This window comes from Kwoniella newhampshirensis, chromosome 6 (assembly GCF_039105145.1).
Source record: "Kwoniella newhampshirensis strain CBS 13917 chromosome 6, whole genome shotgun sequence".
NCBI classification, from domain to species: domain Eukaryota; kingdom Fungi; phylum Basidiomycota; class Tremellomycetes; order Tremellales; family Cryptococcaceae; genus Kwoniella; species Kwoniella newhampshirensis.
This window is the reverse complement of record NC_089960.1, coordinates 310356-337835: the sequence shown is the minus strand read 5'-3', so window position 1 is coordinate 337835 and position 27480 is coordinate 310356. Positions and strand designations below refer to the sequence as shown.

General features: G+C 51.0%; 6 protein-coding genes across 6 annotated transcripts; 2 read left to right on the top strand and 4 right to left on the bottom strand.

The window, feature by feature from the left end:
* Nucleotides 1–331: 331 nt before the first annotated feature.
* Nucleotides 332–7968, bottom strand: IAR55_003314 (uncharacterized protein; the record flags this gene model as incomplete). The annotated part of the gene is made up of 19 exons (XM_066946421.1): nucleotides 332–681; nucleotides 741–885; nucleotides 949–1178; nucleotides 1235–1336; nucleotides 1392–2602; nucleotides 2663–2940; nucleotides 3007–4340; nucleotides 4395–4733; nucleotides 4790–4999; nucleotides 5061–5250; nucleotides 5312–5725; nucleotides 5786–5917; nucleotides 5969–6373; nucleotides 6432–7176; nucleotides 7229–7308; nucleotides 7371–7500; nucleotides 7565–7660; nucleotides 7725–7834; nucleotides 7900–7968. The coding sequence occupies 19 exons, from the start codon at nucleotides 7966–7968 to the stop codon at nucleotides 332–334; spliced, it is 6570 nt and encodes a 2189-aa protein (XP_066802813.1).
* A 500-nt stretch (nucleotides 7969–8468) lies between these two features.
* Nucleotides 8469–11133, top strand: IAR55_003313 (uridine kinase; the record flags this gene model as incomplete). Its single annotated transcript, XM_066946420.1, has 14 exons — nucleotides 8469–8654; nucleotides 8753–8885; nucleotides 8935–8972; nucleotides 9032–9067; nucleotides 9120–9147; nucleotides 9198–9246; nucleotides 9311–9374; nucleotides 9430–9516; nucleotides 9580–9645; nucleotides 9706–9903; nucleotides 9970–10140; nucleotides 10222–10450; nucleotides 10520–10963; nucleotides 11099–11133. The coding sequence occupies 14 exons, from the start codon at nucleotides 8469–8471 to the stop codon at nucleotides 11131–11133; spliced, it is 1764 nt and encodes a 587-aa protein (XP_066802812.1).
* A 668-nt stretch (nucleotides 11134–11801) lies between these two features.
* On the bottom strand, nucleotides 11802–14937 carry IAR55_003312 (uncharacterized protein; the record flags this gene model as incomplete). The annotated part of the gene is made up of 5 exons (XM_066946419.1): nucleotides 11802–13920; nucleotides 13977–14060; nucleotides 14119–14196; nucleotides 14252–14376; nucleotides 14923–14937. The coding sequence occupies 5 exons, from the start codon at nucleotides 14935–14937 to the stop codon at nucleotides 11802–11804; spliced, it is 2421 nt and encodes an 806-aa protein (XP_066802811.1).
* A 4410-nt stretch (nucleotides 14938–19347) lies between these two features.
* IAR55_003311 (uncharacterized protein) lies at nucleotides 19348–21070 on the top strand (the record flags this gene model as incomplete). The annotated part of the gene is made up of 4 exons (XM_066946418.1): nucleotides 19348–19566; nucleotides 19702–19860; nucleotides 19941–19974; nucleotides 20067–21070. 4 exons carry the CDS (start codon nucleotides 19348–19350, stop codon nucleotides 21068–21070), a joined length of 1416 nt encoding a protein of 471 aa, XP_066802810.1.
* Nucleotides 21071–21168: 98 nt separating this feature from the next.
* Nucleotides 21169–23684, bottom strand: IAR55_003310 (arginine-tRNA ligase; the record flags this gene model as incomplete). The annotated part of the gene is made up of 8 exons (XM_066946417.1): nucleotides 21169–21595; nucleotides 21663–22038; nucleotides 22095–22340; nucleotides 22397–22597; nucleotides 22656–22933; nucleotides 23040–23107; nucleotides 23196–23290; nucleotides 23504–23684. The coding sequence occupies 8 exons, from the start codon at nucleotides 23682–23684 to the stop codon at nucleotides 21169–21171; spliced, it is 1872 nt and encodes a 623-aa protein (XP_066802809.1).
* Nucleotides 23685–24238: 554 nt separating this feature from the next.
* On the bottom strand, nucleotides 24239–26588 carry IAR55_003309 (uncharacterized protein; the record flags this gene model as incomplete). The annotated part of the gene is made up of 5 exons (XM_066946416.1): nucleotides 24239–25423; nucleotides 25494–25686; nucleotides 25749–26127; nucleotides 26199–26251; nucleotides 26317–26588. The coding sequence occupies 5 exons, from the start codon at nucleotides 26586–26588 to the stop codon at nucleotides 24239–24241; spliced, it is 2082 nt and encodes a 693-aa protein (XP_066802808.1).
* Nucleotides 26589–27480: the final 892 nt, after the last annotated feature.

Here is a 27480-nt window from a genome sequence, read left to right as displayed (position 1 = left end):
CACTGCCGCGAGCTGGTTCTGAGTTTGCCATTGGGAATGTTTGTGCGTCAATAATGTCCCCGTGCATTTTTACTGTATCGATGTCCCCTCCATCTGGAAAGCTTGGAACGTCGACCCAAGTCTGGAACATTGTCGTTCCACCCGCTCACTGGTTTCCTTCGCATTTCTTCCTGTCGGACGACGGGTATCATAATGCATGGAGAGTACTGATCATTGCTCGTCGAACCCACCCTTTGATAAAAACCTAGCCAAATTGACCCAAACCCAAACCCAAACCAAAACCAAAATCAGACTGAAACTAAAGGAAGATACCTCCTACGCCATATCAAGATCAATCAACATCACTACTTCTCGCACTTCTCATTCCTCCACCCAGCTGACCTTTAGACACAGCCTGAGGTTGGATCTCCGCCAACACCTGCCCTTGCTGCTTCTCTTTGCTCTCTGGAGACCCCGAATCTTCCCTTGTGGAATTAGTCAAGGCTTGAGTTCTGAACAAATTCTTGTACTGCGCCAGTTGATCATCGAGGGGAGCATTCTTGTCCACGTTGAGTGCTAAACTTGAAGGTCTGGGACCAATTGATTTACGAGGCATCGTGGGTAAGGGTTTCAGAGCTGCTGGCATCGATTCCGATCGAGGAGAGCGCATCGGAGAAGCCGAGTGCTCAGCTCGCGAAGGAGCTGTGGTGAAATATGACCTTCAGCTCAAAATCCAGCAGCCCGGATATTGTGACACTCACAAGGATTCTCATTGTTCTTCCTCTGCTCAAGCATTCTCCGGACGTACGTTTGGAAGGTAGGGGTGAGGTGAGACGAAAGCGCCGCATTGATCTCACCCTCCTTGTCAGGGTTTGCTTTGATGAAGGCGTAAAAACCATCGAGACGCTGAATATGCGAGAGTCAATACTATCTCGTGTTTGTACCATCTGAAGCGATTGCCCTACTCACCTCAGTCTGGTTTCCACTTCTGAGATTCTTGACCATCCTCTCCACCACTGTCTCTTCCGCACTGCCATTTGCATTGTTCTCTGCAGGTGTTGTGGTCCCAGACACTCCCGCCGATCGGCCAACTTGAGCATCAGCCGACACTGCGGTATTATGACTTGCTGCTGAAGCCGGTCGATCCTCGTGAACTGCTTGAAGGGGAGGTTTAGCTGGTCGGGAGGCTTCTTGTCCAGCTACGCATGAAATTGGTCAGCCAGCCTCCCAAGCGGTGGACGATGGAGCGACTCACCGAGTCTGAAAACGTATGTGTATACGGTAGTGGAAGCCGCATCATCGCCAAATTGGTTGAGGAGTATATCATAAATCTCCAAATCCGCTTCTCTCGTGTACACTACGACAGCAATCATCAGCACATGGGCGACATCGACTTCCAGGTCAGCTCTCACCCAACAACCTTTGTATCATCGTCTTCACAGTCCTCAATGGCATGTCACCCAACGCAATTCCCATCGCTGCCCTCTTCCTGTATTCCTGGGGCGGTACTGCTCGCATGAACTCTTCTAAGACTTCCAGAACTGGGCCAGGCTTCAGCCTTCCCGATCTGAAGTCGTCATCCAGTATTTTACACCTCTTCCAAAGACATTTGATGACCAGATCTGCATGAGCTGATCTTTCAGATTCGGGATCAGGCCTCGTGGTTGAGAAGTCTCGCGTGAGATCCAACAGCAGTCGGAACATCACTTGGAAAACGAGCAGTCTATCAGGTGTCGATAAACATTGCACCAAGACAAGGTTGATGAAACGTGACATGTCCTGGATTGAGCCTCCCATCCTATCGGCTTGAACGAGTCGGATCGATAGGCAGCTAAAGACAGCATATAGCTGTTCGTAGCTCAATTGCCGCATGAGATCTTGACAAGACGACAGCCCAGAAAACGACTGGATGAGATGCTTGACCACTCGGAAGTATTGCGGATCCCGCAAGTTGTCGGGAGGAGTGAATGCGGACTCCATCTCATCTATCAAAGTGTCGGCAAGAGTTCCAACGTTGTCGGTGAATAAGTCAGGGGTTGCACTAAGCATGTGCTGAATCACTTTGAGAGCATCCACACATCGATCCAGGTCATCGTGACGTATCTCGTTGATGGCGGTCACCACATCTTGCTTGTGACCATGACCATTGCTTTGTGTAGCCCGTGGGAGAGGCCCACGATTCAAAGGTTGGAGAGCAGCTGACCGTCCACCAAAAACATCTGTGGGGCGTTGAAGACTGTGTCCACTCGGGGCAACTATGCCAGCCCTTGGCAGACCAGTAGGGGCTCGTCTTTGCGCAGGCGAGTCAGTACGAGATTGAGGAACTCGTGTACTAAGAGAAGCTGTTTTTCCAGCCGGTTTCGGCGAATCCACAGCCGGAGCTTCTGCTCTAGGCATTTGATTGATGCGAGGGCTCGGAAGGCCTACAGCTCGCTTCACCCTTGGCGAAGCGGCGTCACCAGCGAGAGCATCAGCCGAAACTTTCGCCGTGGGGGGGGCTGCGAGTCCGGATTTGCTCGTAGCCATTGTAGCTCGTCGATTCGCCAGCATATCCTTTGCGGATTGCGGCATTCCCTCAATGACCGCATGCAAGCTCTTAGATTCACCTTGAATTTGTAGGAGTCTGAGCAAATTGCGGTACCTGTCAGTCCCAGCGTACCTTACTGACAAGGATCCGACTCACGCCATTACGCTCAATGCGGCGTTTCTTGTTCCACTATCTGATATACACTTTGCCAACGTCTCGTAGAAACCTTTATCTTCTCTCGTCCGTAGGATCGAGCCTCGCTTCTTGTAAGCCTTCTCGATCAGCGCAAGTGATTCGTTTTTGCAAGTCTTGCCTGATGATTTGTCCTCCAAGCCGAATTGTACGAGTAGAGCTACCACCTGCGAACCAGCGATGACCTTGTCGAGGGACTCGAAGATTGGGGCAAGTTTGGGTCCAAATTTAGCATCACCAAGCTGCACAATTTGCACGATGTCAGCGTTTTGCAATTACTCTTCTCATTCCTGACTGAGTGTACGTACCTTGAACACCAGAGCAGGGACAAACAACTTGGCTTCCGCATCCGAGAATCGCTCATTGTATTTCGGCATAGTCTCGACCACATGGTTGATCACCTCCAAACATCTATTCGCAAGCTGGGTGTTGTTTCCCAACAGCTTGAGCGCGGCATATTTGAGAGCCAAATCCACATTTGCCGATCGCAAAGCATGTGTTTCCTCCTCCTCCAGCGCAAAGGACTTTGAGGTCTTGATATCGTAGAACTCGCTTATCATTGCTAGACCAGCCATAAAGTCTTCCTCGGCTCGGTGATCTTTGCTGAACAGCAAGGAAAACAGCTCATGAGCGACGTGCGGTTCCATTTGATGTTGGAGGTATTCGGAAAGATCGGCAGAAGCTTTCGGTGACGGATCAAGGATCCACCGTGTAGTGTCTCGCTTCAGTCGGGTGGTTCGAGCTTCGAAAGCATTGGTCAGGAATGGGATCACTCGTGCGGATGTGGGCGTAGAGGAAGCACTTGAAGCTCCCAAGGATATGGCAGACGCAGGCCGAGGTGGAGCCATACGGGACTTCGGGATGCCAGACGGTCTATCGTCTTGGGAGTTCAACGACGATACAGGTCGAGCGGAAGGTACAGATGATAAAGCTTTCATAGCAAGCGATCGAGCCGGAACACCGGACGGTTTGGGAAGCGATGGGGCTGCTGTGGGTGCTGGACTACCAGGAGCTGCTCGTGGTGGTATCGAAGACTTGGCCACTCGAGCGACAGGTCCAGGGGTCGCTGCAGCTGCGTGTGACGTTGATGAAGCAGGCGCATTGACCTTTGCGTTGTTGATGAGTGGCACAATGGTGGCCTTGGAGGCAGGTTTGAGGCTTGAAGTCTGGTCCATGACATACTCAAACCCTGCGCTTGCAACCACAAATGGCAGAATCGTGCCTGCGTTCTTCCTCACATCGCCATTTCTGTCTTCCAGACAGCGTATGATAGGCCCCGCCATTGGTGACATGTCCGCAGATGATGGAGGTGGATCCGCTTGTAATCGTTCTGCTAACCATCCTAGGACAGAAGCTCGAAGGGCAGGGTTGGTTGACTCTAAGCTTGCACCGAGTCCAACATACATGCTGTCCAGACCGCCGATCGCGTCGGCAATGGCCGTGAGGGTCACAAGGGCAGCAGATCGTGTACTTGCCTTCTGATCAGCACACACGCTTGCTATCGGAGCCACCAGGAGTCTCGTATACTTGTCGAATGGTTGACCCATGCCTGTGGCGATCTTTGACGTGATACCAAGGGCGAGCATCTTGACAGCAAGATTTGTATCCGCCATTGCCTTCTTCAGAACACTCCCAATTTCGCCTTCAACACTGTCAGTGACAATTTCTCGCACGTCCCTGTCTGAAATGTGCTTACCCATGTTAGCTTTGAGCCTGTTATTCGACTTCACATCCAGCAATCCATCCAGCGCCTCGAAAGCTTCCTTCCTTGTTTTCCAGGCATCACTCTTCGAGTCGGTAAGAACCGTAGTGGACGCTACGAGCTTGTCAAGATCCACTCGAGGAATCAGGTCATCTAGAGGGTCACCTCCTCCTGACTTGGCACCTGCTTTGCCTGGCGCAGCAGACGCGACTTCTTGAAGATCTGCTTGAGATTTCGTCGGTTCGGGAGGTGTTGCAGACTTGTTTTTCTCAAACTCAGAGTTGATGGTCGTCAAGAGCTGTGGATTGAGATCTTCCAGGAAGCCAGATATATCTGAGCGTATCAAATCAGTCAGAAGGACTACCACATAAGTAGCCTGTCGGACTTACCCGCTCCTACGGCTATTCTGATGGTCACCAACAATTGCGTCGCGCTCTGCCTGACTTGGGCGTTCGGTGATCCCAGTGCAGCTTTTACGAAACCGATAAGATCCCGCAAAGGGATACCTGCGATTCCGAAGTCGAGCAATTGTTGCTTGATCCAGAGTAGTGCATCGGCCTGCGCTTTGGGTGCTTTCTGCTTCGTCATGGGCTCGTATCCTGTACAATGGTCAGCTGATGGGTCGGTGGAGATGAGTCGGTGGTTGGCTGATCAACATACCTTGAGCAAGGACGAACGCAAGTGATGTTCTCTCCGCAAACGCCGTCAAGGCATCACCCGCTGGTTTTTTGAGCTTCATGTCTCCCAGTTTATCCGTCAGGTGTCCGATAGCAATGGCTGCCGCAGGTTTACCGAACGTAGGGCTCTTCTCTGCCATCAATGCCATGACTTGATATAGCTTTCCAGATACCTACGGATGGTCGAGGGTCAGCGTAGGCTGCTCATAGACCGTAACGCCAAAAAGAGCTTACTTGGAAATTCTTCTCCCCCCATCCTGGTGTTTTGCTCACGAAACGCATCAGTACCTCTGAGTCTACTTTTTGTGCACCCCCTTCGTCTCCGATCCACTTGACCATTTCCTCGGCAGCCTCTAATCTGACTTTCCAAGCGCCATCGGCTAATTTGGCATGGTAATCGGCCGGTATGCTGTCCACAGCTTGTGATGCAGCGTCTTCCGGGGTGTATCGGTACTTGACTGGCTCAGAAGGAGGCGCTGCGAGGCTTTTGGAAGGACCAGCTTTGCTAGATGCAGGGGCGGCTGGCTTAGCAGGAGGTTTGGAAGGGCCAGCCGCAGCCGTCGCAGGAGGAGGCCGTTTTGCGATCTGCGGAGCTGACGGTCTTGGCGGAGACGACGGTGCAGAAGTGCTTGGCGGAGGTTTGGCAGCCTAGGTAAGATTGTTAGCCTTTTGTGATTGTTCACAGGAGAGAGTCCGCCTGGTACGTACGCCAGAGCGAGCGAATCTTGCGGGTGGAGCTCGCGCAGGAGGAGCAAATTCATCCAGGAGATCATTCCCCTCAAATTTGCCCGAAGACTTGATCGGAGGAGAGCCAGGGGCAGCAGATTTGGAGGATATGGACTTCGCTGGGTGAGCGTCCACCGTCTCTGTTCAGACGATAATCTGACCCACCTTCTTGACAGCACTAGGTGCAGCCTTCGGAGCTCCGCCCGCAGGATTACCAGCAGGCTTTCCAACTCCACCAGCTTTGTACTTGATCTCCGCTCTCCCAAACGCATCTTTCACCTTTGCCATCTGAAGTTCCCCAACACCCTCGATAAACGGGTTGAACACCCTCTCACCCAGGATTTTCATCAGTGTGCCCAGGCATTCTGCAGCGGTGGCTCGAACCGGTTCTCCACTATCACCAAGAAGCACTACGAGGGTTTCGGCCAGAGGCTTGATCTGGTCTTTCGAAGGTGCATCTCGAGTGGTTTGTAACGATCTGTGCAAGAATCGGAGTGTGCCTTCTTTGACCTGAGGGTTCTTGGACTTGAGCGAAGCGAGGATGTCCTCGACGCAATCCGATAATGTCGTCTACAATTTGAATTGAAATCAGCAGTCCGCGGCGTTATTTACACAAAAGACAGCCCACTGTAGAAAAGAGAGCGTCAAGAGCCTTGCCGAGAGCTTCCACCACATTGGCTTTCCGCTCCTTCAGCCTTTCCATGCATCCAGGCATAATGGCAGGCCTATATCTACCAAAGGGTCTTCCCATACCTCTCGCTAACCCATCGATGACCTTTGTCGCTTCGATAACAACGTTTACGTTGGCGTCACCCTTGCATTTGGTTCCCAAAGTTTGAGCGAGGACTCCATAAGCGTCAACATTGCTATCGGCTATTCGGGCGTTTTGAGGTTGCGACAGAACTGTGACACATTCTTCCAAGGATTCCAATCTGTCCTTCCACTTCGTCGAGGAAAGACGTTCCATTAGGTCGGCGGGGAATTTCGAAAGCACATCAACCGGGTCGAGTAAAGACTTGGGATCTATCGGGATGGGCGCCTCGCTCTCTGCCCCAGCACCGACCCCGTCCTCATCACCTCCGAGGGCTGCTGCAACCTCCCTATCCCTCTGAACCTGTCTCGTCCACCTAGTGGGTTTGGCTGTGCCTTCCTTTCCTTCCTGCTTCATTGCGTCGAAGCTTTTCTGGAGTTCAGTCATCTGCACTGGTTTGAGATCGGCTAGTGATGGGACGAGGGCAGGACCGAGATAGGTGTAAAGGACAAGAGTAAGGGAGGTGCCTTCGGCTCGCACAGTTTTGTCCGAGTGGGCGAAGATTTTCGACAACGATTTCAGCAGGGGTTTGATATTACCCATTGTCGCTGTACCAAAGGATCTAGAACAAGAATTCAGCAAGAACCGCAATGCCTCTGAATTTTTGTGCTCACTCTACAATCTCCTTCAGGACTGTGATCGCCCCAGCAACAGCTTTAGGCAATTTGGCATCCAAACCAGCCAGAAGATCCGTCTGAGGAGAGTTTAGTTCCCATTAGTCTCGCTTTTCACCCAGCTGAGTATGACGACACTCACCATGACCCCTTCACCGCTATTTTCCACCTCGACAAACTTGCTGCACAGATCCGCTCCCTTCTTCTTCGTACCCGCTCGGGCTGACCCCAGGGCCTTCTCTACTATTGCTGGTACCACATCGGATCGTAATCTACAGATCAGCCAGCAGGGTCAGCCAGTAGATTCAGTCCCGTAAGAGGATCTTCCTCGCTCACCTGGCACTCGTTTCTCCGCTATATTGCACGATCGCCAAAACGGCTTCGATGCCCTTTTCCTGGGCTACTGCATTCGCATCCAGACACCATTTCCTCCTGAATGTGAGAAGAGATTTGGTTAGGATAGATGATCAACTCCAGTGGAATCTGAGACACCTACAGTAACGCTCCATCGTTGACAAATGGTCTAAAAAACGGATCTGTGTCTGAAGCTGTCTTTGCCGATCTGGAGATGACTTCGGTGTACGCGGATAATCGAGCTTTCCAATTCTAAAGAGGACATCATGTTGAGCCTCTGGTCTTTTCCGTTCTAATGATCGATATGTTGAACATACCTTGTGTTGACTTCGCTCCACTATAGGAATTTGAGAGAAATCCTCCTCTTGAGGTGGTTCGCCGTCCATTGCTGTAATTCTTCGCCCGAGCCTCGTGGTCCTTGTCCTACTTTACGAGCCGGCCCTTGTGAGACTTGATTCGATTCCGTCTTGTCTGGTGAATGTTATAGCGGGTCGTCACGGATCATTGATGGTCAGCTACAAGAGATCACCAAACGACTGTCCAGTAGTCTGTAATCGAGCGAGTTACATTGTTGACACAAAACACGAAATGATCGTTCAACGCGCGCGACCGGGTCCAGGATTAAATGCGCTCAACAAATAGTGAACACCCACGTGACTAGAAAAGCGGGGCACCGGGCCAGATATCGCTTCCCATCCGAACCACGTAGAGGAAAGGTTATTGGTACTGCTGTTTCGATTTCGTAGCTTGCCACTCCATCATCATCCTGTCTTGGCTCTAGCTCAGCTACACCATCTGACCCGAAGAGACGTACATAGCTGCATCACATACCACCTTGGATAGATCTGATACACTCCCGTGTGACATACCTACATGGTCAACAATCATGGCGAGACATCAACATGATCCGGACCATCTGCATCCTCGACCACAATTACAATCTTGGATCAGCGCGCCCGGATCCAAGAACGAGGTCATGGTCTCTCATGGTCGAGCACCATGGTACGGTCCGGACGGGAAGAACATAGAGGCTTATGTTGTAGGAATAGCGGGAGGGAGCGCTTCAGGAAAAGTCAGTAAACAGTCTATTTCTATGGCCGATACTGACAGTGAGCATGGGCGGTTGATCGGTCGAGCATCGAGCTGACGGAGAGCTTGGGATACCTTTAGACATCAGTAGCACGCGCTATCCTGTCCGCCTTGAATTACATTCCTACAGTCCTTATTTTATCCCAAGACTCGTTCTATAACGCGCATACAGACGAAGAGATCGAGCTAGCATTCAATAATGATCTGGATCTTGGTAGGTATATTTTCCTGCCCTATGCACCTTGTACTGATCTCCACTACAGACCACCCAGATGCGATAGATTCCAGTCTCTTTGCCAAGGTGAGGCACAAGCGAAACGTCACCAGACGCTGCATGTTGACTACTCGTCGGTCGCTTAGTGCTTGATGGACCTAAAGCAAGGCAAAGCTACCGAGGTATGTTGAAGCCTTGTCGCGGTTGTACGTGGTTGACTGGTCCTTCGAGCAGATCCCCACCTATTCCTTCGTCCATCATCGTCAGTGCTCATTTCCCCGGAGGCTAGCTCGCTCTCTGACATCCTGACAGAACGAATGCCCGAGAAAAAGTATATCTACGGTGCAAGCGTGATCATCGTGTAAGCTCGAAAGCTTTTATCACGACGGGGCCGCTTGTGGCTCACAAACAGTTATCTGACTCAGGGAAGGTATTATGGCTCTGCAGTCACCAGAACTACGGGATCTGTATGATCTGAAAGTCTTCGTGGTAGGCTTCCTTGGTGGATCAACCAACTCAAAGCTGATGACGATGTCAAAATCAGAACTGCGACTCGGATCTGATGTTGGCGAGACGGATAAAACGGGACGTGCAAGAGCGTGGAAGAGACGTAGATGGTATCCTAGATCAGGTGCGTGCGATCGTTCATATCCGAGTCTAAGACAAATTGACTTTCTTGCTGATGGTCTCTTAGTATCTCCGATTCGTGAAAAGCAGCTATGATAACTTTGTCCAGCCGTCTTCGCGATATGCGGATATCGTGAGTTCTATCGTTTGTCGTGTCGCGAATGGGAGACTTAGCGGATTCATTGTGTCACAGATCGTCCCTGGCTCCTCCAACCAACTAGCTATCGAGCTTCTTGTTACTCACGTCAAGCGTCAGCTTGATACTCGATCACTACGCTTCCGCAAGATGCTAGCTCAGATGGGAGACGACGAAGCAGAGGTCCAGTCATCGAAGGGAGAGGAGCATTCAGATAAACAGGTGGTGTTACTCGAACAAACCAATCAGCTCTTGGTGAGCAGGTTTCTGACACTCCCCGCGTAAACTTCCGTGTCAGAGTTAACCCACTTGAGGTTCCAGGGCCTTATGACCATACTTCGCGATCGGACAACATCACGAGGGGACTTCATCTTTTACGCGGATAGATTATCGACAATCGTGGTAGAGAAAGCTTTGACTTTGATACCATGTCAGCCGAAGACCGTAAAAACGCCATTAGGTGTAGATTATAAGGGAACAGGAGGGGACGACGTGCGTAGCTCCTTCAGTTCAATCGCAACTGCTCGGTCCACGAACGAGCTCTTGACTGATTTGCCTCGGCCCCTTTATCAGCAGCTGGTTGGCGTATCTATCCTTCGCTCGGGCGGTCCATTCTCACACGGTCTGCGACGGGTCATTCGAGACATTCCTATCGGAGGAATGTTGATTCAATCTGATCCGAAGACTGGTGAACCATTGTTGCTCAAGAGTGATCTCCCACACAGCATCAAGTCGACCGAAACGAGCGGGGAGGTGAAAGTGCTTTTGCTGGATTCGCAGATGGGTACAGGTGCAGCGGCGAGTGAGTCACCTCCCGGACGATATATGTTGGTCAGTGATGCTAATGAGAAACCTATTTGTTTGGGATCAGTGATGGCCATTCGGGTCTTACTAGACCATGGTGTTCTCGAATCCAATATCATCTTCCTCACCTACCTGATCGCGAAACAAGCCATCCATTCCGTCCTCCGAGCCTTCCCGTCCATCCATATCGTCACAGCCGCCATCGACCCGGGCTTAGACGAGATGCACATCCCATACAATCGATCGACTTTGGTCCTCGGCGAGTCTGCCGGCGAAGCGGATTTCGCTGTGCGTCTGATCGATGGGGATCTCACGACCGGTGGATTGGAAGGCGAAAGGGAGAAAGTGGATGATCAGAGAGAAGGAGTGCAGAGTGAAAAGGAGCTGGGGGCGGACAGGTTCAAAGTCCCGATCAAGAGGGAGATGGAGGAATTGAAGTTTTCGAGAGCGAGAGAGAGGAGAGGTGATGATGGTGCTTTTGGGGAGAAGAGAGCTTGGGTCATATCGCCTGGTGAGTCTTCTTACACACCTTCAGTCTCTTCCCCACGTCTCAGTCACTTTTCCCTCTGTGCGCGGCAACAAGCAGTGGGATCGGCTTGATCATTCAGTGAACTGGAATGGAGCTCATGTTGTCTGACCGTATTAGGTATGGGCCATATCGGTGATCGATATTACATGTAGACAACGACGGGGTATCGGGACATGACGATCTATCATCCGTCCTGAACGAAGAGGAATGAGGTGTAGGTGTTCATATTTAGATGCGTTGTGGTCTTGCATATGCATAGAATCCAATTCATTGAATGAAATCACGCAAGTCAACCTTGATCAGTGGCGGTAAGTTAATTGGACTTGAGCTAGAAAGGACACAGTGCTGAGCGCTCAAATGTCGCCTCCTTCCATCACGTCTCGTCTCGACATGAGATTTCTGGGATCTGCTCTTTTCATTCATGTTCGAGGGTCATCTTGCATGTCGGGGTTACGACTACCGGTGGTAGTATAAAATGTCTAAAAGCCGTTTTTCTCTTTTCACAAATGAAGGATCAAGTACACGATCGTTCCTGAGCCCAGTTCCCCAAGTGACCTTGAGGGAAACAAGGCGGAAGTTGATGGATGATCAGATAGAAAATGGAAAATGAAAGAGAGAGAAACGCGATCAGTGATCCTTCTAGCTACTGAATTTGAATGAAACCGAAAAAGCTTCATCGACTTCCTTTCGTTATATACAATCCCTCCTCGTCATATATTTCGTCGCAGTGAAAAGTGATCATTCGGGTATCTCCAGAGACTCAGGTCTCCGTTTTGATGATGTCGTTGAGCGTGTATGTTTTCAGATCCGTTGACTATTTCTAAAGGATTGACCTCCTGCCCTTCGCCTTCGATGCGACCTTGGCAGCTGCTTTCACAGCGTCTGCCCCAGCAGCACCACGCTTCGACTTGGCACTTCCCTTCTTTGCCTTTTTCTTCGTGGGTCTCCTTCCAAGCACGAACTCGTCATCGCTGTCGTTCTGGACTGACTCTTCTTGACTCATCATCTCATCCTCGCCGTCGCCTGGTCGCGAATCAGCTTCCGTCGGAGCATACTCGTCGGTATCAGGATATCCATGCAGGTGGTCGGCTGCAAAGTCGGTCTCACGGGTGTCGTAATGGACGTTTGCGATACCCAGTCCGACATGGGACATTGACGGATTCTGCCTTCTGTCCGCGAGCATCAATGGGGGAGTCGTGAGAGTAGTATCCTGCTCAGGAGAGTCGTTTTCCTGCCCTTCGCGATGATGAACGAGCGAAGGCGTACTGTGAGTTCGAGGGTTGAACACCAAGGGGGAGATGAGGCCGTGAGGCTTCATGTGCTCTTGCATCCAGCTATTGGCAGGCGTTAGAGGAGTGGGGTAGAAACCGTTGGTGTTGATAGGAGTCAGAGCCATCGGGTGCACGTTTTGTGATAACACAGAGATAGGAGGAAGGGTGGTGGAAGAAGGCCCAGTGTGACTCGATGATGAAACAAGAGTTGACGAAGCTGAAGATGAAGAAGCGCTCGAACAAAAGGGAGTCTTCTTCTTGTCGTCTCCAGCCGCATGCAAGGATAATTCGGTGGGTTCAAACACGTGCTGGTAGTTCTCGCCGTTCAATGCAATCTGCTTTCGCTCACTCGGGTTCGATATCGTCGACTCTTCCGGTCTGACAGAGACCTCTCGGCTAATCATCTCTTGCTCCAGAGCTCGGTAGTCTTCCACAGTGTTTGAAGCCAATTCCTCATCATTGCCGTAAGCCGGAGCTTGATTCAAAGATCCAACGGTAGGGATAGTTGGCAGCGAATTGAACCTCTGCATGTTTGGCGGAGCGCTACTGAGTCGTTGAATTTGCGCATGAGAGTACATGTTATGTGACATAGCGCCTGGAAAGTGGGGCTTGTAATGTTGATGGCCAATTGCAGTAAAGGGAGCACTTCCCGAGATACCCTGAGGAGGTTGGGATACTGCACTTTGAGGACCATCATATAGAGATACGAGTGGATCATCCCTCTCTTCTTCTGTAGGTGAGCCAGCTGGAGAAGAAAGGGGCTGAGGTCGAACAACGGGAAGATACTTGTTCGGAGAAGCCGTCGGAAGATACGATTGGAGGAGCTGTGACTTTCCACTGATCGGATGAGGGATAGACAGTTGAGAAGGGTGGAACCCGCCTCCAACATGACCAAGCCCGCTTGACGCGTAAGGGTGGAAGCGTGGTGGGTGCATTGGAGTGGAGAAGGATCTCCCTCCACTCGTGGCGCTCTGCTTTCCAATGGAGCTTACAGTCGAGGTGTCACTTGGGAAGCGAGAGAGCGGGTGACCAGAGTAAGCATACTGCTTGTACCCGACACCAAGGACGTTGGCGCTGGCAGTGTTGTCATCGAATTGAGCGGCGTGCGACTCATGCTGTTGCTTGCTCGGGGGGCTCGAGCCGACTCCGCCAGGAGTGGAGGGGCTTTGTTGTCCGAAGGAGCGGTGGGGCGACATTCCGGTGAAGCGAGGATCGTTGGTGGAGATAGGAGTGAGCTGCGCTTGTGAAGCCTGGTCGACATATGACTTGTACGGACCGTTTCCGGAGCTCGAGACGAAATACTGAGGGTGTCCGCCGTAAACTCCGCCGAAAACAGATCCCGGAAGTCCATTATGGAAGGAAAGCCCTGCCCTCCCTGGCGAGTAAGAGGCGGTGAAGTCGTGAGGGGGGAGGTGCGGAGGACATGCCATAGAAGCACCCTGATAGTGGTTGCTGACATCAACTGCCGAGCTGGGGTACACGCCTTTGATCGCTGCAGCTCGAGGACCGGTGATTCTCCTTGCATTGTCACGGGGCAAGTTGACCGAAGGCGTCGCTGGCACAGGCAGACTGGGGTGTTGACCTCTCAAATGCTTGATCATGGTGTTTTTGCGGGCGAAGTCTTTGGAACACGCAGGAGCGGTACATTTGTACGGTCTACTCCCAGTGCTACTTTCCACTGTCAGTATGAAGTTTGGCTCGATGGCGAGCTAAAGAAAACGTACTGCATACGTCTGTGTCGGGCAAGTGAACTCGAATCGGCGAAAGATTTCTCGCAATTTTCGCAATGATGTGGTTTCTCTCCGGTGCTATTGACAGGTCAGCCTGCAAAACTAAAGTACTAAAGAGCAGATCAAGTCAACTCACTGCACACGAATGTGGACCGTCAGGGCAGAGCGCTGAATAAAAGACTTTCCGCACCCTCGATAGTGGCAGACAAATGCCCTATGGGTTGGTATCAGCTTATTGTGATCTTCAAGTCTCGAATATTTGAGCTTACCTCTCATTGGTGTGGATCTTCTCATGCCTTTTCAGATCACTTCTCCTAGCAAAGGACTTCTGACAGTTCCGTAGCTTGCAAACAAATGGTCGGCCATCGCCCACGTAGTTGTTGTCGTTGACAAGCTGTAGATCGGCGACAGGCGTTGCAGCACAATCAGATAGAGTTGAGGAAGAGGATGAGGAGTGTCCGGAAGGTAGAACAGAGAGTTGAGGTGATGTTTCGCAGTCCAGGAGTTCACAATCAGCAGCGAGAAGTATCGATGAGAGTGTTTCGACATATATATCGGGGGAAGAAGAGTTGAGAGGTAACGGAGATTGCGAAGGGCAATGACAGATATCGGATGGAAGGTGTGAGGAGGATGTATCCAGTACGTTGTGAATGTGATCATGGGAGACATGTAAGTCGACAGCAGACATCGTCAATGGGAAAAAGTAGAAGAACGATTGTCAGTTTCCTTTGGTAGCGATTTTAGGAGGAAAACAAAGCTTTTAATTGATGGAACGCGCAACGCTAAAGCACAGAGGCTGAAGATAGGCAACTACCTGGCCTTGAAGTGGGAGGAGGGGGCACGATCAATTGAAGAGAAGCTGGAGGAGGTGTGAAGACTTCTACGGGTGGAAAGATGAAAGAAATGAAGAGAAGAAAGAAATGAAGGAATGTTCACTCACGTCGAGTACGTCCATTGTTATCAAGTACCTCTCTGTGGTGTTATTTCTTCTTTCTTTTTTTTTTCTCGGAAAGATTCTGATACCTTTTGATCTCTACAGTGACTCTATGGAATCTTCACCGAAAGAGCCGCTCTATATGTTGAACAAGTCGACTCAGACCCTCAGACAGAGGAAGATTTTACGTGAAGAAAGGTAGGCGGGTGTATAGGTGTTTACGACGTGTCCAAAATGAAGTGGCCGAGATAATCTTTTGGAGAAAGGAGGGTGTTGAAAGAGAAATGCTTCTTCCGTCGGGAATCTTTCTGTCGAGTGTGATCCACAAGTTGATAAAGGCTGCGGGAATCAAGCACAGAGACCAGGTTGACTTTGGTTTCCTTTTTCGTAGTGAAGCTGAGAGATAAATCACGAAGAAAGACAATTGAGATAGAGAGAGCGGTTATATAGGGTTTCGCACCTGGGTAGGACGATGCAAACCGGCAGTGGCTGTGTTTGGCGGCACGCAACGGGCGTACAATAAATGAGTAACGACGGGGGCAGGCACAGTCGCGATTTATGGGGTGGTGAACGATGACACGGGGTTGAGGAGACGACGGCGGCGATATGACGGTGACGGCGAAGAATTTGAGGAATTGTTTGGAGCGTACAAGGCCGGCGGGTTGCATGATGGGGGGAAGAGGAGAGAAGGATCAGATTCCAGATTAGCATATGACAATTGAGGATCTCGTCCACCTGAAACACAGGATCTTCCCCAAAATCCCCCGGCTCCACCACGACTCTCGTCCGGACTGCACAACAGCCGTCTTTTCTGCCGCAGCGGTCCACCCGGTCCACATATCCACGATCGACCATGTTTACTATTCGCTGAGATGTGGGGAAGTGGACTGTCGGGAAAAAGGATACTACTCACATCAGTTGGGTGGTCTCTCAATCGGAAAGGTTGATGCCCAGCCCGGGCAGCTTGTGTTATATGATCGAACGTCTAGAGTCACAGGCAATCACTCGAAAGCAAGATACTTATAGAGATCGAGCCGTACCAAGCCGTGGCTGGCCGATGGACAATAAGTCGTGCAACACCGCGAGGATATGCTGATACTTCGACGGAACCTTTGGGCTTGAACTGATGATGAGACCACAGGGGATGAAAATTTCCATCAGCCTCTTTGATCGTTGTTCCGCTCGGACACAGAATCACGACCCCAAAATCATCCGTTCCGGTCGGCCGAGCTCCAAACGCGCAGTTGATATAAAAGGACGCGAGACGACCTCGGAAACCGGTGATCTTGACTCCTGTGTACACCGGTGTTGGACAGCCGATCACCAGGTCCAGACGTTGCGACAGGGGACAACCATTCCTTTGACTATTCTTGTTCTCGTTCAAACATATAAGTTAACTCACCTTGATCTGTGCAGGACAAGTCTCTTGCTACTGCAATCTTCACAAGTATGATCGACGGTGTTGCCGAGGTGGGGTGTGCATATGCGATCATTGTGGTGGCCAGTGAAGACCAATTTATCGATGAGAATAAAATGGAAAGATGTGGAAGAGACGGTGAAATGGAGAAGGATCCGAACAAATTGGTAAGTTGGGATATCATAATATGTGGGTATAGCGAAGGTTTCGGAAAGCCAGACATCGCGATCAAAATGTTCGATGGTCACAGTGCCATGCGTGCAAGGTACCATGCGGGCATAGGTGAGGTATGAATAGGGTCAGGAGTGGAGGTGAGCGGGTGGCGATGTGTGATGATGTTAGGAGACGACAAGATCAGCAGTTGACTCATCCTTCAATCAAGCGCGTCGCGAAGAATGACACTACTCACGCGATCGATCGACGGTAAGAGCGACAAGTGCGACGAGTTGACAAGATACACTGCTAGTGAGATGTGTCTCCGGTGATGGCAGCCAGAGATACAGCAGATGGTGAGGACTGGTGGTGTGTGGGTCGAGATGTGGTGCTGAATACAAATAGGTGTGAGATGTGCTGACAGAGCGATTTAGCGACACTCGATGAGAAAAGAAGACCGATGATATCGACAGACCCAGCACGAGTGTCAATGACTTATGACTCGAAACTTACATCAGTCTGGGATCCTCCTGCGCTCCCAATATGCGTTCCTTGGTCGGATCTCCCCAGCAAATTTCGCCGCCTCTATCTCATGATGATCCCTTTGATTGGTGTCAATCTCTTGCGGTAGGACAACGATCAATCAAGCCTCTTGCCCTTCTGGCGTGGGAGGTAGAGACGGAAAGGAAGCCCTTGAGCTGATTGGAGTGTGGTGATACTGATTTCACTGGAAAGGAATTGCCTTTCGTTCCAAGCTTCTTTCACGTCTCAATCAATCCTCCTCCTTTCCGGAGACTTGCTGTGCCTTTGCTGTTACCTCATCATCGATGACAAGAAAAGTCTCGGAGCGAATCTGTCTCGGCGTTCAGGGTCGTGTAATACAGATAGTTCGTTCGGAATGTCCTTGGGTCGTGCTTCCGGTACGTGCGTTCATGCTCAGGCTCACGCTTTGGTCCGATCTCATCAGACGGTACTTCCTTCCTGCGTTCTTGCCTCCTAGACTCCGCACACATGACGGACCCAGACCCACCCACTCCACTCCACTCCGCCCCACCCCATTCCATTCCTTTCCCTCCTTTCTGCTATTGCGTGTGTGGAAGAGGCGGTGGCTTGTGTCCCTTCCAATCGAAAAAGGAATGACGGAATGCAGAACATGCTGTGGAACCTTTGACGAGGAACAAAGAGGGTTTTCGAACAGTCGCTATGGAGCGTATGTGTTCTCGAAACACAAATGAGTGTCGTGCCCCGTGTCTGAGTCTTTGTATTCTTATTGTCTTCTGTCTGCTGCTGCTGTGGAACAAAAAAGGTTAATAACCAGGATCCTGGTCTTCTTATCGTGGACAAGAAGCTCCGTCCCTGGACACCAATCAGGAACTCACCCAGAAAAGCGCTGTATGCCCTTTTGTCTGTGCTTCAGATAGGCAGATCAGTCCGAGACCAACCTTGGGCTATGCATCCGAGGTCCGAACGAAGCCCCGACCGAGCAGAAGAGTGGGAGACGAGCATTCCCCCGCTGCCAGTTGTGCATTGTGTGGTACAAATTGCCTTTTGTTGTCAGTTGAAACGTCCGGCCGCACTGGACATGAAACGACAAATGACGTTATTGTTCTCTTTTCTCCCTCGGCGGATGATTGTTGTTCTGCCATTCTTTACGGACTGGTCCTTCATCAGCATCTCCACCGGAATCTCGCCTGGTACTTGTCAGACCCTTCCTCCTTATTCACTCACCAGGCATTCATCCTCATCCCAACAGCCACGGTAGATGCGATTCCTTGTCCGTTTGCTCGACCACACACAGCGCTGGCACACAGTCCATTCAGAGGGCGTTCGACCGGAACTCCCCCCAATCCCCCCAAACAAGGAGGGACAAAAAAAAGTGTTTTCTCCCCACACGGAGAAAGGGGGATTCACTCGAGATTATTTGATGTCAGATTGTGCCTGATAACTTTTCTTTGCCGTGTTCCCGGTCCCGATTGTTTACCCTGCGTTTCAGCCTCAACCTCAACTCGTACTTTCCTTGCACTGGCATAGGTTACAGTACGAGTACAACTCGTAAATCTGTTCATACACCCTACGCCTCTACTCGCACCGTGAACAGAGTACAGACATAGACACGTAGACACAGAGCGTGGTGACGTCGGTGCTAGTATGGCGACCTCGTATCATGCATCATCTCGACACGCATCATCCCTCATTCCCAACCACAACCACGCACCATCCACTGTCGGTTCGGTCGCGTCGAAGCGGGCGACGAAACACATGGGACCAAGAGAAAGGCTGAAGACAACTTGGATCGTGTCCCGCACTCCTCAAAGCACACTCAAGATATCGTGAGCTATGGTACAATTCCCGCAAGCTTTGATATTCGGTATGGATGATCTGCATCTAACGTCTCTGGCCCTCGACCCAGTCGTGATGAGAGCGCTCTGCAGCGGTACTATGCGTATGTAATCGAATGACACGCCTGCATACTGTCTCTCAACGAAGCGGGAGACAGACACTAAATTTTCATAGATAGCAGTTCTCAAATTACTCAATGGATCGTTATAAGAAGCCTGCTCGGCTACCTACCACCACCACCATTTTCGGCGTAGAGTCTTCCTCTGTACAGCTGGAGCACGAGCGTCGTCAAAGGAACCAAAAGAAAGGGATGACAAAGCTTGGAGGCTGTACGATCATGGAAGTTGATTGAGTTTCTACTGTACATACTCTTACGCGGAAAGTCGAGACGAAACCACTACAAGGGCGCCTGTACCTATTTGTATCCTTCTTCTTTTCTCAAAAAGATTATCATCTTCTGTATTGATTTCTGTTCTCACCAGGAGTCCAAATCGAGGAAGAAGAAAAAAGAAGTTGCAGGCATGTCGACTCTTACGCCGACGGGCAGACGTACTCGTCGTGTGGCCATTGATACAGCTTCGAAGCCCCGAGTAAGCATCAGCCTTTTAACATCACATGGAAGACGACCCGCTGAGAACCGACCCTTGCTGTGCTCGTGGACGGCTGCACGAACACCTCTTAGAGCGCTTGAGCCCTTGTTGGACAGATACAGCTTGAACATCAAGTCTCCCCTGGCTCATGTACGTCCCGTCCTTCTCTGCTACATATGGTATCTCGTCATTCCCAACGGATCTTGATCGACAGCAACAAGTTGGACCGATAAGAAGCTGACTGATCCACTTTGACATGATATTTCTTTCTCCAACGCTGTGCAGAAGAAGGAAGAGAAAGCGGGGAAAGTAGCGAAATCATGTGCCGAGTGGGAAGAGACCATCAAGCGAAAGAATCGAAAGACGCACGATCGTGTGGCCCCCAATCCCAAAGCAGAGGAGATCCTGATAAAACCTGATGAGAAGAAATCGGATGATGGTCTTGTAAGTTGTAAATTACCGGTTGTATTCGGATATCGAGAGGATAACGAGTCACCTTGGCGTCCCTGCTGTCGTTATTGCAGCTTTCCCGACCCGATGATGTTGCGCAGAAAGAGGGTAGGTCATCCATTCAACATCATGATTTTCTGGCTCTACGGTACAAACCTCGTTGTTGTTTTCTGAATAAGTTATACTGACCACCGACCTAGCGGGAGTTGGTGCAGCGTCACCCGCTTCCAATCCAATCGGCTCGATCCCTCAATACTCCAGCTCCAATAACAGGAAACGAAAACGATCCGAATCCCTCGCATCGGAATCACCTCTCCCTTCCAAACGTCGAGGCTTGTCCGATCATACTCGAACGTCGACAATCCCCGAGACCATTCAAAATGTCCCTGTGGCGGAAACTCCCACAGTGACTCACTCCATTCCTTCTGTGCTGGCCGAATCTCGTCCTCATCACATTGATATCCCAGAGTCTGCCCAGGTGTCTGCCCTTCTTCCCGTGTCCGGGATTGACCGGATACGATCTGCTGCTCAGTCGTCGGGCGGGGTTCCATTTACCGAATCATCTTCAGGGGCTCATCTTGCCCTTCCTGGTTCTTATCCGGTGCTTGGCCCAGCGACATCTTCGACCATCGTCTCAGCATCTTCCGCCCCCGATTGTCAGCCGCGCAAGACTGCTGATTCCACCCTCCCATCGGTCTTTGACGTCAAAGCCGCTATCCCCGCCTCAACCCGTACTTTCACCGGTACCTCCTGTCCTACTCTTACTCCTACGCCCACCTTTCAAAGCACCACCCCCTCTACTCCCTCCATCACCCCCTCCTCCGGCCGAATGAGACATCTCTCGTCTGATCGAGATTCCCTCCTTCGTCAAAACTCCTCGCTCCAACTCCGGCTCCGTTCCCTCCAGACCCATCTGTCCCAGATCCCCACTCTCAATCACACCATCTACAAGAACCACCTCCGGCTCGAACGACTCGAGAAGGAGCTCGAAGCGTGGAAACAGAGTTATCTCACACTGAACGATGAGTTTCTGGACCTCAAGGAACAGCACGAGATTTTGAAAGGGGCCAGGATGGGGGAAATGATGAGGGAGACGGAAGTTCTGAAAAATTATAATCAGGTCTGGGAAGAACGATTTCACCGTGAATATCAGGAGAAGATTAGGTTGGAAGAGGAGTTGCAGTACCTAAAAGACTCGTCGTAGTTCATCACCGTTGTAGCTTCAATGCTAGGGCTCTGTCGATATCGATCGTAGTTGCGCTGCATGGCACATGCACAAAGTCCACTCTACCCACTCTGACCCTACATCCTTTCTATGGGAGTCAAACTCAACATCCTCATGGCGCTCGCCAACACCTCCCTAGTCGTAATGTACAAGAACAACCTCGCCTTCGCCACTTCCTCGTCCTGTCCCGCGACCTTGACAGTCTCCCAAGCTCCACCGACCAAATGACTCAACTTGAAACACCACGTGACCAATTGACTGGGCTCGTGCAAGGTGTATGCGTTCTTCACAGCTGTGGGGTAGAGTGCGAGGTGGTACAGGATATCATGCACCTTGGGTTCGATCAGATGAGCGACATCGATATCGTTTATCGATGTGGGGACCGGGATGTTGGGGTTCTTTCGCTGAACGGAGCAGAGTCGGACGTGCGAATATTGGATGAAAGGCCCGAAGTCACCCTCAAAGGATGTACATCGCTTGATGTCGAAGTCGTAGTCGTTAATCCTGTGAACATCAATGTTAACATTGTGACGCCCACCCAGCTTTTCTCTTGCCGCTTCAAACCACTCACCTCTTGCCCGCCATGTCCTGAATCTTGACCGCAGTGGTACCGATGATCTCACTGGTACCCATAGGGTCCTCCACTTGAGCGTATTTCGCCTCGTTACTCCTCATCTGCTCGTGCATAGACTCGGTGGCAGCCTCGATGATATCCTCCAGGAACACAACGGTTCCCTTTCGGGTGGACATGCCCTTGACCAATCCAAAGCTGATGTGTTCGAGCTTGTCCGCGTACGGCTCGCCCATAAGTTCCAGTGTCTTGAACAATTGATTGAAATGCAGTGTTTGCGCAGCTTGCACCAGGTAGATATGTTTGTCGAACTTGTATTTTTGGTATTTGTCGTAAGCTCCACCAAGATCTCGAGTGAGATAAATCGATGTGCCGTCTGCGACGAGATCAGCCGAGGTCGATTAGACAATGATTCGCTCCGACTCCACTCACCCGCTTTTCGTACAATAGCCTTGTCCATCTTGAACTTTGTCAAGTCGACCAACAATGCTCCCCTGTCTTCACAAGTCAAACCCTTATCCTGAACGATTTGGACGGCCCTTTCCATTGACTCCGGTGACACCTGGGACTCTCCCCAATAGACATCAAAGTGAACATTAAGCTTCTCATAGGTGACCTTGAGTTTCTCGATTGACAGATCTCGGAAACGCGACCATTGAGCAATAGCCTTGGGTTCGCCTGCCGAGCAAACCCATCAGCATTGTTCGCCTGAGGCTCAGATACATTCTGCTCACCATCTTCCATGGCCTTGAAGACCCTCTTCGCTTGAGCGTGAATGCTCTCCTCGTCTGAAATAGTTTCTCCTGCTTCGATCCTCTTTTTCTGCTCATCTCGTGCATTGTTGATCTGGACGTACACCTTGAAGAGATGTTGAATAGGGTCCGCTACCAGTTCCTCTTCTGAACCATACTTGTCAAATCCGACAGACAAAAGACCTGCAAACCACAATTCAGCACCAACATCCACCACCGAATCGGTGTTGGGAGAGCTCACCATACTGTGTTCCCCAATCACCGAGGTAGTTCAACCTAGTAACATCCCATCCGTTCGCAGCGTATAGGTTTGAGATAACGGTACCAATGATGGTGGACCTCAAGTGACCGGCGTGGAAAGGTTTGGCGATATTAGGAGATGAGAAATCAATGACGAGATGTTTACCCTTGCCTTCGAGGGTTGTACCGTAAGCGAGCGTGGAGTTTTTGGGTTCGTTTCGAGATGCTTCGGCGGTGAGGGAGATTTGGCGGAGGAGGTGGTAAGTGAATGCTTCCTTGCTGCAAGGCAAGTGTACCGATCAGTGTGAGTTCAAGAGAATAGGGCGAGAGCTGACATGGACATGCAGAAACAGAAGAGGGTCGTGAAATGAGTGACAAAACTCACTTGAAGGTAAAGTACAAGAACTTGTTATCAGGCGTGGTGACCGAAGAAAGGAAAACGGAAGGTCTGAACTGCTCATAAGGAATGGTTAACTATCTTCCTTGGACATATGCTGAGCCAGTCATGGCAAATAACGTAGCCGATACGGCTATCACTCACGTTGTCAATGACTTTCTTGGCCCAGACCTCAAGGTCCGCAGGCTTCCCTCGCTTGAACCTGACGATGGCAACCGAGAAGTCGACGCCTTTCTTGCCTATGAGCGGTATACAGTGTCAGCGTCTATAGCGAGCGAGGATTAGCAGAATGGCAGAGAGCCAACGAGGCGAAGTGTACCAGTTGTGAAGGCTGTGAAGAGTAATTTGTGAAAAACAACATCACATAATAAAGTCGTTTGACTCCATTCAGAATAAAGGATTGATTGACAACGACAAAGCGGCAGAAGATGCGAAATACAATACGAACTCACCCATCTCGATAGCAGGATGAATCTTCTCAATCTTCTCATCAAATGCCTCCGCCACTATCTGAGCCGTGGCAATCTTGAAAGCATCAATGACCGACCTCGCCGGATCTGCCCCCTCCACCTCGGGCAAAGCTGGGAGCACGAATCGCTCTGGGATGGCAGAATCAGGTGCTGACGTTGTCATCTTTGGGACAGAGGCTGATTGATAATGTTTTAAGGTATATGTGATTTCGGAGCGATCACGACTCGGTCGATGTGACCTGAAGGAGAGTGTTGATTGATGGTGTTTTTGGTTCAGTGGAGAAACGGCGAGAGTGGTGGGGAGAAAGTGGCGCCGATAGAGATTGGGTAGGCGCGATCTGATGGACTTGACTGGGGAAAGAATGATGCCCACAGTCGTTGAGGTAGGTAATGGGATCTGGTGTGATTGAGAGAACAAGAAAGGAGCTGAAAGATGGACACTGATCTAAGTCGGACCAAAAAGTTGGGAGTCGAGATATAAACTTGTCTATCTATTAAAAAAGTGGCACAACCGTGGGGAAATACTGCAATACGCTCCGGCCTCGGAGCACTATGTAAATCCCTTCTGCTCCTGGGTAAGTTACAGCATGCATGAGCAAGTATCGAATACCATTATACAAACCACATTCAGATCTCCAGTATGCTGACACGCTGACTTGCCCCCCGTCTCCCAAGGACCACTCATCAGACTCGCAATTTCGCATTCCTCCAGCTCGATCACCTGAGACTCTCGTCTGCCCGATAAACGGGCGGCGGACTGGTCTGGTGATCTGCGAAAGACACCTCGTACGGGCTATCGTCATTCCCGTTCCCAACTGCGGGGCTTGCTGGAAGCGCGATGCCAGCTGCCTGCACGCCCACAGGAGGTACTGGTAATTTCCTGATTCTCGAACCGTTATCGGAATCGCTACCTTCCTCTGGTTCAAGACTGACTCGAGGCTTGGTCCCTTTTCGAAACGCTGCAGCAGAGATCTTGCCTCCAGTAGGAGCCACGGGACCGCCACCTAAGATCTCACGGTCACCGGGTGTCTCCATGGGAGTATAGAATTCGCTTGGACCGGGAGTGTAAGTCGGACGGGAAGGGAAACTAGGCGATGAATAGTTTGTTGGGGAAGCGATAGTCTCGGTGACCGGCGCAGAGGGCGTCGGTGGTGCGGATGCTGCGACCGGTACAGGTGGGACAGGCTCGACAGTTTCGGAAACAACCGGACCAAGTGTCGACAAAGCTGACGGACCAGCAGGTACTGCGGAGGAAGCAGTGGGGACAGGGGCGTCATGAAGAGTAGTAGGCTCGGGAGTTTGACCTCTCCTCACATTGAGTGGTTCCCAAGGTGATTTGAGCTGTCCATTCTCGCCTGATTGGTGAGAGTGAGGCAGATCGCGAGCCGCCGCCTGCTCCTCGTCTTCCCTCTCCGCCTGCTCCTTCCACGCTGCCTCTTCCGCATCAAGCTTCTTCCATGCTTCGTCCGCATCGATTTGTTTCTGCTGTTCATACTCGTAGTCGTGCTCAACGGGAGGTGTAGGGACTTGCGGTGAGTCGACACGAGTAAGCGGAGGCGCCGGATGCGCATGCTGGTCATCGCTAGGACCAGAGAAAACGACCTCTCCTGGTTCTCCTCGGGTACCTCCAAAGTCGCTATATCGGTGAACGGGGAGTTGAGGAGGACCGGAAGCATAGGCATTACTGATGCCCCCATATGGGTTGGACGTGTCCAAAGCGAAGTCTCGTTCTCTGCCCTTAGCTTCGGGCGAAGCGACGTTGCCAGGGTAGTGAGCAAATTCCTCGGCAGCGGCGATACTCGATGGCAATGAAGGAGGTTGCAGAGCAGCGGCGAAAGGTGGTTGAGGCAGTCCTGGAGGTTTGGGATTGTTGCTAGCAGCGTGGAATTGCACGGTGGAAAGCTGTGCGTTGTTATCAGCACTGATCGAACCCCGACGGTCATAGAGCTGCCGGCCAAGAGTCTAGACGTACACATCGGGTGGCTTCATTGACCGCATTCTCTGTTTTCTCATATCCAGTGTAAGGGGCTCGTCCATACCCAACAGGTGTTTCTTCAAGAGGTATTTCCTCAAGGAGCAATTTGCCCAGCTCGCCAATGATACACATCTTCTCTCCGAGCTCCTCCAGACCACCGAACTTCAATGACAGAGCTTCTTTCAATATTCTGCCAGAGTAATCAGCTTCCAGCAAGCACCAGCTATGTCTCGGAAAATGAGGGAAACTCACTGTCTCTTGAAATCACCGATCTTCGTTTCTTCCGTCATGATATCTTGATCGAGGCTTCTCATCTCCGCTCTCAGTCGCTCAAGAAGCTCAGTCTGTTGAGGTAGACCTTTGTTCTCCGGACCCATTTTTGCCAACTTCCTCTCAGCTGTATCAGCCTTTGCGCCTGTATTGCGTCGACGGCTTCTCATTTCCGCGAGTTGTTCTTCACGATCTCGAATTCGTTTCAAGCATGTTCGCATGTTGGCTTGATGCGACGCAAAGACATTGAGTGCGGTAGTCAGCTGTCCGAGGAGGGTGGATGATTGGGTGAGGATGTCTTGCATGTCGGGACCTTCTTGGATACCATATGCTGGAAGGCATGAAGCGGCTTTTTGGGTTTCTGCGAGAGGTAAAATGTATCAGGTCAACTTGTAATCACACCATTGAGTGTCGGGGAACTGGACAGCTCACCGATTGCTAGTTTCTCCGCCGTTTGCAACACGCCCTTTTCGGAAGCGATGATGCTGGGGGTCGATCCGAAGTCAGCTCTATGACGAACCAACTCTGTCGACAGCCTCACTGAACTCACTCTTGCAACGCTCTGACATCTTTGTTTCCAAACCCAGGCACTAGACTCTGATGAGCCAAGCTGCCTTTCAGCTTTCTGCCCAGCCCATCGAAGGCTACACCACCACCGCCGTGACCATCTCTGCCTGGTGAAGCTCCTACCTCATCGTCCCCATATCCGCCGCCGCCGCCGTGTCCGTTTGCTCGTGTGGGTGAAGTTGGTTCACCTGCTCCAGAGGCTTTACGACCAAAGTTGGACAGTGAGAACTTGCCCGATGTATTTCGAAGTGTCATCGCGTGTCGTGTGTGGATGACCTCTGGGTTGTCCTGGATGGTTGAGGCCAATGAGCTGTGAGAAGAGGAGAGATGGAGACAAAGAGGATCAAGAGGTGTGGACGTACCAAGGGGCAAGCTGTCAGAAGGACAACCTTTGTTGGTTTGTTATTGACCGGAAGTGGAGGCTGTGCCGGGTGGGAAGGGTTTGCCGCAGGAGATAATGAAAATCACGGGAGGAGTGCGTACAAAGCAGCAGATAAAATAAGTTAGAGAGGGGCTTCGGAGTTAAACGGGGTTTACAGGTCGTGGCACGCAGACGGCAGACGAAGTGAAGGGTGCATCTATCTGTTGTCGAAAGCTAGCTACAATCAGACGTGTGAATTGGAGATCAACGATCGCATACATACTACCACAGCCACGAAACAGGAGTTTCGCCTTCCAACATGCGTACACAGAGACATCAGTGAACCAAGCAGACGATGCTCGATTTTGCGAGGTATCTGACTTCAAGGGGGAACATCAACAGGTGTACTGACACGCCACTTTGGTGCTGACCCTAACATGCACACACACTCAAACACACGATATGCCCGATCCACACCGGACAAAGGGGTCAGACGTCATGCGTCCTCTGCTTTCACGCTGCAAGTCTCCTTTGTCGTTTTGGATTTGCTCCGGTCCCCTCCTCCACTTTCGTGGCTCTGCTTCGGCGTTTCTTCATCTTTGAGGACGCTTTGTTCGTCCTTGTTCTTCTGACACATTCCACTTGGCAAGATTGATCAGTAAGTGACATTCTACATACTGAACGCCGGAATAAGGTCACTGTACCACGAAGGGCGCAGTGAGTAGATTGTTAGGCAATCTCGTTTGGCCCCTCAATCATTGCCTCGTGAATCATAAGTTACATACA